This window comes from Leptonychotes weddellii, chromosome 4, assembly GCF_054177405.1.
Source record: "Leptonychotes weddellii isolate Sample4059 chromosome 4, ASM5417740v2, whole genome shotgun sequence".
Lineage (NCBI taxonomy): Eukaryota > Metazoa > Chordata > Mammalia > Carnivora > Phocidae > Leptonychotes > Leptonychotes weddellii.
Window position 1 is genome coordinate 92,992,020 of NC_138372.1, and position 12,331 is coordinate 93,004,350.

At 43.2% G+C, this 12,331-nt stretch overlaps 1 protein-coding gene across 3 annotated transcripts in view; it reads right to left on the bottom strand.

Annotated features, from left to right (window-relative positions):
- FMO5 (flavin containing dimethylaniline monoxygenase 5) overlaps positions 1-11,383 on the bottom strand; it is a 30,639-nt gene extending 19,256 nt beyond the window's left edge. Inside the window, exons 1-2 of one of the 3 annotated variants that reach the window (XM_081815808.1) lie at positions 11,260-11,383; positions 10,214-10,386 (exon numbers count right to left, since the gene is read on the bottom strand). In XM_081815808.1, coding sequence (XP_081671934.1) covers positions 10,214-10,348 — 135 coding nt within the window. In that variant the 5' untranslated portion in view covers positions 10,349-10,386; positions 11,260-11,383. Of the gene's footprint in view, positions 1-10,213; positions 10,387-10,849; positions 11,088-11,259 lie in introns of those variants that run through there. The other 2 variants (XM_081815809.1, XM_081815806.1) reach the window with 2 other exon arrangements.
- Positions 11,384-12,331: the final 948 nt, after the last annotated feature.

Below are 12,331 nucleotides of genomic sequence, written 5' to 3' on the forward strand. Positions count from 1 at the left end.
TGTGAGGTGATATCTCATTATAGTTTTGATTTGTATTTCCCTGATGATCAGTGATGTTGAGCATCTTTTCATGTGTCTGTTGGCCATCTATAGGTCTTCTTTGGAAAAATGTCTATTCATGTCTTCAGCCCACTTTTCCATTGGATTTTTTGTTTTTTGGGTGTTGAGTTTGATAAGTCTTCATAGGTTTGGGATACTAACCCTTTATCAGATATATCGTTTGCAAATATCTTCTCCCATTCCATAGGCTGCCTTTTAGTTTTGTTGATTGTTTCCTTTGCTGTGCAGAAGCTTTTTATTTTGATGAAGTCCCCATAGTTTATTTTTGCTTTTGTTTCCTTTGCCTTAGAAGATGTATCTAGAAAGAAACTGCTATGGCCTAGGTCAAAGAGGTTGCTGCCTGTGTTCTCCTCTAGGATTTTTATGGTTTCATGTCTCACATTTAGGTCTTTATTCCATTTTTAATTTATTTTTGTGTGTACTGTAAGAAACTGGTCCAGTTTCATTCTTTTACATGTTGCTGTCCAGTTTTCCCAACACCATTTGTTGAAGAGACTTTTTTCCATTGGATATCCTTACCTGCTTTGTCGAAGATTAATTGCCCATATAGTTGTGGGTCCCTTTCTGGGTTTTCTATTCTGTTCTATTGATCTATGTGTCTATTTTTTGTGCCAGGACCATACTGTTTTGATTACTACAGCTTTGTAATATAACTTGAAATCTGGAATTGTGATGCCTCCAGCTTTGCTTTTCATTTTCAAGGTTGCTTTGGCTATTTGGGGAAAATAGTATGGAGGTTCCTCAAAAAGTTAAAAATAGAACTACCCTATGACCCAGCAATTGCACTACAAGGTATTTACCCAAAGAATACAAAAATACTAATTCTAAGTTTAGTATAAGGAGTAGAACCATGCTTTCTAGAGCAGGTCAGTTGGGTTCACAGAGCTAAATGCATCACAGATCTTACCCCTGTGGCAAAACTCATATATTTATATTCTTTTACATGTTACTAACACAGCAAAGTGTTTTCTTATGTCAACAAAAACCATCAAGGGGCACCTGGGTGGCTCAGTCGGTTAAGTTTCTGCCTCCAGCTCAGATCGTGATCCCAGGATCCTGGGATCAAGTCCTGCATTGGGCTCCCTGCTCCATGGGGAGCCTGCTTCTCCCTCTGCCTCTCTCTCTTTCTGTCTCTCATGAATAAATAAATAAAATCTTAAAAAAAAAATCAAGCTATTCCAAACTCCTGATTGGACCCCAGGTAGGGTTTACCACTGTGTTAAACCACTGCTTTTTATAAAAGAGAGTGGGAACAGAGCAATACTGGATCAGTGAGTGGAAGAAGAAGCTGTTGCACTGGGGTTTTAAATTTTTCTACCATAATTAATAAATCTGCCCTCTACAAATGTACCTTGATTGTATTTCCTGCCTAAGCACATGACTCACACATATGAACAGGAAGTTCATACAAGAAAAGAGAATAGGGGCAGTGTTGCTCTTCTGTTCCTTTGACAAACTCAGAATTCCATGGGACAAAAGCTCTCTTAGGACTGTTCTCAACCTTGTCTGCACATTGGGATAATCTGGGGAATTCTAAAAAACACTAAGGCCTGGTCCCTACTCCCAGAGACCCTGTTTTAATTGCTCCTTGTCTAATATGCAGACAAGGTTGAGATCTGCTGGTAAGAGGTAGTGTGCTGGCCCCAGAAAGCTCAGGGCACCAGAGTTCATCCCATCAACCTCAAAAGTCATTTCTCCACACATTCTTAGCTAAATTGCAAAATGCTTGAGGACAGCGGCAGGAGTTTATCTTTATTTCGACATCGTCTAACAAAGTCCGAAGATCAATACACTGGTACTGATTTTGTTTTAAAGATGCCATGTCATCCTCATTTATCAACTGGAAAGCTGGGGTTAAAAACTAAAGGGCAATGGTCTCCACACCAGCTGCACATTAGAAATAAGTGGTGGAGAGTGTTATTGGCATCACAGGCCAATAAAACAAGAACTTCTAAATGGGCTGACGTCAGTATTTGTTAAAGTTCCCCAGATGATTCTTTAAAGTACAGCCAGTGCTGAGAACCACTGCTCTCTACCCTCTTCTAAGTGTTTTTGCATTCATTCGTCTTTTATTTTTTTTGGAGGGAAGAGAGTTAATAAATTTAAGAATTTTTAAAAACCTATTCATCTAGGGGTGTTTATTACTTAATTTATATTTTATTTAGTTTTAATTTTACATCATATTGTATCCACTTGGTATCTTTTTTTATATTACCTTTTTATATTATATATACTCTTTTTTTTAAAGATTTTATTTTTAAGTAATCTCTACACCCGACGTGGGGCTCAAACTTATAACCCTGAGATCAAGAGTCACATGCTCTACCGACTGAGCCACCCAGGTGCCCCTACATATACTCTTTAGAGCTTTGCTACTGGAAATGCAGTTCTCAAATCAGCAGCATTGACATAACGTAGGGGTTTATCAGAAATGCAGAATCTTGGCAGCACTCCAGATTAATGAATCAGAATGTACATTTTGGCAAAATCACCAGCGATTCATATGCACATTAAAGTCTGAGAAGCACTGCTTTGGTATGCCTTAAGGATTTTAAAAATTCAGATTGACTAAAGAATCTTAAAAAAATATTTCCAGCATTAAATACTTATTAAATCCTCAGCATTCATAAGGGGTTTATCATTTTAAGGCTATTTCACTCATAAAGTAATATTAAAGTATGAAAAATCAAAATGATATGTTAGCACCTACTTTCCACCATCAGTCTGATCTAATGTTAATGAGGAGACTAAGAATTGATTGAAATTAATGTCTAGAGAACTTATAAATAATTACTACTGGAAAGTATTCAACAATAATAAGAAGGAGGCAAGTGGGAGAGTAAATCATATACTCCTGTTTAGCAGGTGGAACAGAGAAAGAGGAAGAGAGATAGGAAAATGCAAGTGATGGTATCTGAGAATAAAAATATGGATGTATACTGAATCCCTAGGACCTGTCACAAGAAAAAGAAAAGGGCAGCTCTGAGTCCCCATTGTCTTATGGGACACCTGGCAGCAATGGTGGAATTCCAAAGTGCTTGGGATGATCCTATGTATGAAACCCCCAGTGAATTACAGAAGAGTTAGAGAAGTGGGGAGAGCAGGGCTCCAAATAACAAACCAACCAGGGCGTGGTAGAGAAGCAGGTCTCAGAGGAAATTCTTGAGGAAAACAGCATCAGCATGTAAAACATATTTAATCCAAAATTAATGAATGTTTATAATACCTCAGGATCCACTGTGTAACTGTGGAATGTGTGAGAATGAAGGTCCTTGTTTCCACAAGCATTTTAAGCAGCCCCTGAAGACATTTTGCTTCTCAAGGATTTATTTATAAAACATAAATATATTTGGCACCTAACATGTGCCAGACATCACACTTGGCTCTAGAAATATAATAGTGTGGGTGTGCACATGTGTATGTATGTATATATATGTGTGTGTAAAACATATTACATATGATATATAATATAATGGACACAGATGTAGTTGGTCTTAAAAGAAGTCAGAGAGTTATGACAAAATATAGCTTCTTTATTTTCAAGGAAGCAGTTCATATGGTGCTGAAATTTTGCCAAGTGGATACTCAGGAAAAATCCCAGGTTAAGTTTTTAACAGAGAACAAGTTTAAACCACTTTGCAGGTAAATGCCAGAAACCTGATAATCAGGTAGAATGGGGACCTGACCTGATTGCATTGCCTGATCAGTTATTTCTAAACCTGGCTAGGACGCTTACCAAAGACACCAGATGCATGGGCCCCACTCCAGGCCTACTGAATAGTAATAACAATGACATGTAGCACTTATGGTACACCTGGCACTGTTATTAGTGTTGACATAATTATCCATTCACTTAACCCCCACAATAACTCCATGAAATGGGTGCTATTATTATCTCCTTCTCAAAGATAAGAAAACAGAGGTACACAGAGGTCTAATGATTTTCCTCAAGGTCACACTGCTAGTAGGTACAGACCTAGGATTTGAACCCAGGCTGTGCGCTTAACTTATATACTATGTTGCGGCTGGATTCAAAAGCATAATTTTCTATTAATTACCAAACACTAATTAACAGCCTTTTCAATTCATGCCCAAGACTGAAGCATGGGGGTTCCGCCAGGGGATATTCACTCAAGGTCTGAGTAAGAACTATTGTCAAATAGAGTTTGTTCCCCAAGACAGAGCCAAGATGCAAAAGGACTGCAGTGCCATTCAACTAAGGAATGCTATGAAGCCATGTATGTATGTATGTACGTACATATGTATTTTAGAGAAAGAGTGAGTGCATGAGTTGGGGGGCAGAGGGAGTGGGAGAGAGAATCTCAAGCAGGCTCCATGCTGAGCACGGAGCCCAACGTGGGGCTCGATCCCATGACCCTGAGAACATGACCTGAGCTGAAATCGAGAGTCAGATGCTCGACTGATTGAACCATCCAGGTGCCCTGCTATGAAGCCATTTTTAAGTGACTGATCAATACTGTGTTTGTGTGTATAAAATATGAAACACATCTGGACATCTTAACACCATTCACTGGTTTAGAAAGTAAGTTTAAAAGCAAACCCAGTGAATGCCTGCCACTTTGAAGATCAGTAAAGGAGGTTGATATTCTTTGGCATATAATTAGCTTAATTATCTTTTAAGTAGATGATAACTAAACTTAGTGACAAGTTGTAGGGCTGGATGCACAATTAATAACTCAATTTTAAAAACTGAATAAAATGCAACGGCAAGAAATACCAGTTGCAGGTGCCCTCTGCCCTCTTCTGAAGACAGGCCTTTGAACTAAATTTGATTTTTCAAGTGAAAGAAAAGTTCAAAGCAAAGAAGACAGCCGGAATTTATATTCTATTTGAGACTAGGATTATTAGAGAATTATTTAAATTGAACTGGAATTCAAAGAGAAGAAAGAAAGAAAGAAAGGAAATAAAGGACAGAAAGAAAGAAAGAAAGAAAGAAAGAAAGAAAGAAAGAAAGAAAAAGAAAGAAAGAAAGAAAGAGAAAAGAAAAGAAAAGAAAGAAAGAAAGAGAGAGAAGGGAGGGAGGGTGGGAGGAAAAAGGAAAGAAAAGACAGTAAGGTCAGAGAGGACTGAAAAGGGGATCCCTGGAAGGAGTTGTAAGCAAGTGTTCTAGATCATTTACTTATTAATGCAGACCAGGAGCAACCACTTTAAATTTCCTAACCATTTTACATTTTCTAATGTTTGTTATCTTGTTACACTCCACCCTCACTCTGCCCCCCACCAAGATTGTTTACCCTCTTTCAGATAGCAGCAAAAATCGTTAAGTGAAAATGATCTCTGTGCCATTTTCATTTCTGTAGACATCAGTAAAGTACAAACAAGTGATACCTGTGTCCTATTTTGCTGCTAGCCTGGGGCGGGGGGAGGAGAGGGGTAGGAAGAACCTGAACAGAACCTGAGGTGATGGTTGGAGAGAAGAGGCCAGCGGGCTGAATTCTAGCAAGTTTAATCACTGTTAAGCCCATCATATTAGCTGACACAAGATAAACTATCTCATTGTTGGAGGAGGTCATCAAGAGGACATGACCACCGGTTGACTGGACTCAGGCAATTGGAGGCTCCTCACCCCTTCCCCTGCCCTTGGGCAAATCTCCATTGGTGAATTCCACCTCTGGGTAACCAAACCAGTACTGAGGGCAAACATTAACTGGGAACCAGTAAGCCTGTCATCCCTGTAGAGTGGTAACTGTCAATATAAATTGCTTGGGGGGGCATAAGGATAAGCAATCCAAAACTGCACTGAATGTCCAGTAAAAAAGTCAGATCACTCATGGTGGATGACAGCACACTACCAAGAACTGAACAAGGTAGTGTCTTCCCAATCCATAAAGCTGTGCCCAACATTGCCACCATCTTAGATATCTTGACCAGAGTCCTAGGAGTGTACTGTGCTGTGCTGGACTTAGCAAATGCCTTTTTTCAGTATATCCCTGACCACTGAGTCACAAGACCAGTTTGCATTTACATGGGAGAGGCAACAATAGGTCTTTCGAGTGATTCCCTAAGGTGCCGTACACAGCCCCACCATATGTCATGGGATGGTAGCCTGAGACCTGCCCTGTTTTCCTTGCCCACATCACTAAAATGGGTCCATTACATTGATGATATAATGTTAACATGGGAAGATTTGCCTCTGCTGGAGGCAAACCCTGGAGGCTTTGCTGGAGCCTATGTGAGAGAGAGGATGGGCAGTGAACCCACAAAAAATTCAGGGTCAAGGGAGCTGCCTGGTCAGATAAGACTTGTGTTGTCCCAGAAGCTGTGGTTGATAAGGTGCAAGCCTACCCAATCCCCAAGAATGTGAACAAAATGCCAGCCTTTGCAAGGATTTAGGGACTTGGGAGGACTCTTACTGCCCACCTGGCACAGTGTCCCCATTCCTTATACCACCTGGTAAAGAAAGGGCACATGTGGGACTGGGGATCAGAGCAGCAGGCTGCCTCTGAAAAGGCCAAAATACTAGTAAAGCAGGTTATAGTTCTGGGCATCTCCCAAGCAGGACTACCATTTGAATTAGATGTGTCTGTGACTCTGGAATATATGCGCTGGGCACTAGCAGAAATAAGAGAAGGAGAGAGTACTCCTGGGATTTTGGTCTCAGCTCTGGGAAGAGAGCAAAAACCTGTCTACCCGCACAGAGCACCCTTCCAGATTAAGCCTCTCACTAAGGAACAGAGCACTGTGGTAAGAACTTCCCTGCCCATCAAGGGATGGGATGAGAATACGTTCCATTTACCCACCTCTGCCATAGCTCAAATTTCCACTGTGATTAAGTGACATGCCTATTTGCAGCAGAGGTGCACCCTGTCCACCAGTCTACTAGAAATGCAGGTGCTGCTAGGACCTGTGGAGGATGTAGATCCTCCAGATGCCCCTGCCCCTCTACCTGTTTTGTCCCTGTAGCCTGTAGGGAGTGAGTGGGGAAATTCTAGCCGATGCCCAGTATACACATGGGTCTAGTCGGGGAAATGCCTTCAAGGGGAGTACAGTCACTATTTTGCCCAAAAATGACACTATCTGGCTGGAAACAGGAACAGAGTACAGTAACCAGCGGGCTGAACTCAGAACAGCTTGGCTGATTGATTCATGAGTTCTGGCTGTTACTCCTTTGTTAACCCTTTGCACTGACAATTGGGCTGTTCTAAAGGGATGAAACCTACGGCTTGGACATTGGGAAGGCAAGGGGTGGATGATTGTGAATCAGCCCTTGTGAGTATCAGGATATGTGGAAAGACATTTGGGTCCCCCTATAAGAGCCTGAAGTATAACTCACTGTTTTCTAGATCCCTGCTCATAAAGCACTGACATCCCCTGGCAATCAGGAAGCTGATACCTTAGCTCGTTTCACCCTTGAACTATAGTGACTCAAGTTAATGCAGTAACAGCATGCCTTGTGTGCTATAACCAATGCCAAAGGCAGCTACCAAAGGAATCTGGTGTTCTCAACCAGGGAGTGATTGGCAAATTGATTATATTGCCTCACTCCCTCAGAGTGAAGGTTACACATACACCCTGGTTTGTGTGGACACAGCACTTGGCCTAACCCAAGCTTTCTCTGTGAATGTGCAAACCAGGCTGCCACCATTAGGGGATTATAGAAGCTGAGTACCATGTATGGATACCCTCATCAGTAGACATGATGGGGTGGTCCCATTTCAAAGGTCATGATGTTCAAGACTGGGCAAAAGTCATGATAGTGAATGGAGGCTCCAGCTCCCCTAGAACCCCCAAGCAGCAGGGTTGGTAGAAAGGAAAAATGGGATATTAAAGGAGAGATGAAATTACTAACAGGTAAAACCATTTTGGCCAAGTAGACGAAAGTACTGTCCCAGACTTTAACACATTTGCATGATCAACCAATAAGTCCTAATTACCCCATATGCCAGACTGGGGACCCCCGCCAAGGCCCTCGATACTGTAAAGGTGTGGAAGTTGCGGAACCCAGCCATTGCCCCAACTCTCACCAAGATGAGCATGTTGTGCTGTTGAGAACACCAAACCCTGAGAAAGGCATTATCTACTGGAATTTGCAATGGCAAGTTCTGCTGGGATGGGTGAGTTACTTTGCACTGGGATCCCATTGTCCTGCTACAAGCTAGACTTGTTGAAACATACTATACCTGCAGAGGAATATGTACCATCGAAAGAGGGGGAGAGGATGGAGTCCTGGTCTGGCATATCCCACCCCTAGTCCATCTCACACCTGACAGTGCTGCCTCACCTGGCCAACCTGGATGGTATACGTGACCTGGCAAATTCCTAAAACTGCAACCACCCTAATGTCTAAAGATCAGGCCTTGTCATTCTTGTAACAGAGGAACATCTCCCCATACAAGTTCCTACTAAATATCTGTTTGACCTTAGACTCTGCTGCTCCTTCGGTGTCCAGTTACAGGATGGGCACCTGACAGAAATTCCTTTCTACAGTGGACCCACCCCTATGTCCAACAAAGAAATCAATCCAACTGATGGCTATGTGGGAAGCTGCCCCTCTCTAGCTCCTCAGGATTGTCATGGTGAGAATCACCCCTCCAAGAAAGACACTGAAAGGCCCTAAAGCCATGCATTAAGGAAGAACACATTAGGACTAGCATTCTTGGTTCATCTGATATTACCAATACTAATCCAGAAACCTGGCCTGGAGCACACACTATCAATAACACTGGGCATGGGTCTTCTTTTTCTGTCTATCAGACTACACAGGCAGCCCATTAACCTGCTCAATGGAAGGGTCCCAGAAATACCACCGTTGAGCCAGATTTGGGATGGGTTTATGGACATTTGAACACCCAGGCACCCCTGTGTTGGGAAGAGAGAAACGTCATTTGAAACAGAACCAACACAACTGTACCGGGAGTATAGGAGGGATGTCACTGGAACTGTGTGGTCAGTCACTCTGTCATATTAAAGGAGAGTGACTAGTTTGGTACTAACTGGTCGCACCACCCAGGTATTTATTGGGTAGCCCGAAAAGGGGCCTAGTGGTTGTGTGGAACAAAATTTTGGCCACGGTTCCCACCTGGGTGGTTGGACCACTGCACCCTGAGTTTTCCCTGGGCATAGGGGAGAACTCACCCCACCCATGGAAACAATACTTGTCAATTTCCCTCACCTCAAGGCTAGATGGACACGCTGTGTTTTTCACTGACATGGATTATAGCTGTTGTCTTTATTTCCGTCATTGGCCCGGTGGATGTTATAGTACATTTAGAAGCCCTTACTAAATTCACCCAGCAAGCATTAAATGATAACCAACAAACCTTGTCCTTACTGAATACTGAAATAGCTCTAGTGAGAAGAGTTGTCGTCCAAAATAGAATGGTTTTGGACATTATTTTTGCCTCAGAAGGAGGCACCTGTGCCATGATCCAAACAGAATGCTGTGTGTTCATACCTGATGAGTCTGCTAATGTATCACCTTTACTAAATCACATGAGAACATAAGTGAATACCATGAGTGATCCAACCCCCAGCTAGGGAACTTAATCAATCAGTGGTTGGGAGCCTGGGGTCCTTGGTGGGAAAAAAAAAAATTGTTTTGGAAATCATTACCTTAATCTGTGTTTTCTTTTGCATGTGCCTACACTTTTACCGTGGTATCTGCCTCCCATGCAGACAGACAAAACCAAATGGGCCACCTCCATGATAGCGAACCCCCTTGCTGACTGCTCAGGGGACACCATAGAAGAGGGGGCTGTGTGACATTGTAAAAGCTGGTCAGGAGAGGTGGCATATTGGGGGGAAGTCATCAAGAGGCTGTGACCACACGTTGACCCACGAGCTGGACCCTCAGAGACTTCTTGGAATGTACATTCTGCTGGCCTTCCTAGTGATGGGGTGTTGAGACCACGTGCATGGTACTGACGGAATCCAGTTAACATATGGCAGGTGTGGAGATGTACTTGTCTTGCTGCTGCCCAGGACACGCCTCATATGTAAGTTCCCTTGCTTATTTAAACTTGCCACCTGCCACCCTGGAGTGGCCCGCCTCTTTCTTGGGTCTCTCTCTGCCCTCCATGAAGGGGACCAGTTTCAGATTACACCTGGGATGCTCCGGAGGTTGCAAACTAACACTCTGCTGGGCGCCTAGTTCCAGTGAGGGTTCCAAGTACTGAAGAACCAGGAGACTTACCTGGAACCTCCAGAGCCCTCCAATGTCATCCGTCCTTTCAAAGCAGACTGGCTCCAGGCCTTCCTCCAGGCAGCACTTGATAGAGGAGAGCCCACTCACACCTCCCCCAATCACTGCAATTCTTTTCTTGGTCATGGTCTCCCGATATCTTTACCAGGCTAGATCAATGTAACCTGTCCAAAACAAACAAACAAACAAGCAAACAAAAAAACAAAAGACAGAAAGCACACTTCAGTTAACACATTTCAGGGAAGTTGGATCTTGGCCATGGCATCCTCCAAATAAATGCTGGGACAACAGGTGCTTTAGGAGAAGTCAGATTCTGCTGTCCCCCCTGGGCATAGGGAATTGCTAGGAAAGGGATATGGGAGCCCTGCGTCCGCAAGACCCGAAGCTGAGAGCCCTGCTGTGGCAGCCTATCTCACTGCCTTTCCTGTAGCACCTGGCCGATCCTTCAGCTGCCATCCAGAGGCTGCGCTGCACTTTTGGCTGCTGTGGCAGAAATATAAACCGACAAAGTGCAAAGAGCAACAGCCAAGGGGGAGTAACTATTCCTCTCCACCTCCTTCCAGCCAAAGCCCCGCAGCTCAGCGGCACCCACTCCCTCCTCCAGCAAAAATATTACGTGGGCCAAACCTGCTTTGAGCCAAAAAAAAATCCGATGACCTCGATTGCAGTTGCCCGGAGGCTCAACCACCGTCTCTAGAGACACAGCAACCCTGTGTTTCCATCCCTCCCCTCTCCACATCCACTTTGAACTTCCTGGTATCTGCCTTAAAGTGACAAACTCCGCCTGGTGAAGGGGAAACTAGCAACAACCTCAAAGCAAGTCTTGCTCTAAAAGCTTCGGTGGAGAACACCTACCTTTCAGGATGTGTTAAAACAGATCCCGGAGCCTCATCCCCCCTTCCCACCCCACTCCCACCTCACAGATCGTTTCTTTGGTTCCAGGTTGCTGGAAATTTACTTAAAATACCTGTGCACTAAACGGGCCGCTACGGTTCAGTGAGAAATGGATCACGTTTCCTACTTACAGGAGCTCTTACCTGGGTGGCTCGGTCGTTAAGCATCTGCCTTCGGCTCAGGTCAGGATTTCAGGGTCCTGGTATCGAGCCCCGCATTGGGCTCTTGGCTCAGCAGGGCAGTCGCTTCTCCCTCTGCCCCTGTGCATGCTCTCTTTCTCTCAAATAAATAAATAAAATCCTTAAAAAAAAAAAAAAGTGTTTTCTCAGGGCACCTGGGTGGCTCAGCTGGTTAAGTGTGGGCTTTCCATTTCGGCTGGGGTGAGGATCTCAAGGCTGGGAGAGGGGGTCCTAAGCCGGCTTCTCTCCCTCTCCCTCTGCCCCTCCCCGCGCTCTGTCTAGCTCTCTTTCTCTCTCTCTCTCTCAAATAAATCTTTTTTTTTAAAGTGCTTTCTCTCACACACTTACATCAGTAATTAAAAACATAAGATATCCACTTCTAAAATAGAACTTAATTTTTTCAAATATAAAATCATGCAGAAGAGGCCAGTGTAATTAATGGATGTAGGATATCACACACTGAGTCAGAATCAGGGCCCATCCAACCCACCAGTCTGTTTTGACATATGTGAGGGGTTTTTGGAGAACTAAGCAGTGGCTGATGCCATCTATTTGTTTACCTTCTACTTACTTCCTTAGTCAACTTGGCTCAAGATGGTTTGATGTCAGGAATGTCAGTCCTAGGTTTCCAAAGTATCCTTCATGGGCCAGTAATGATCATTTCTCAAGGGCTCACCTCGTACCGTTCAAAACACTGGATGGGAATGAACCCATGTAATCTCTCAGCAACCCAGAGAGGCAAGTACTATCATCACCCCCATCTTCCCAGTAAGTGGAAAGGCAGGGATGCAAACCAGGCAGTTTAACTTATAAATGAGTTATTCGTAAATTGGATAATTTTGAATGCACTAGAGATGCCTAGATACAAGAAAACAGGTGAATGCTTTTATAAATTGAATATTAATCTCTCCCTTACTGAATCAATTTCACAATTTCAGAACAATGCAAGAATTACTTTTAAAACTTAATATTGTAAAATGTAATTTTATTTTAATTCTCTACTTTGTGTTTTACAATTAATCACTTTTAAATTTGG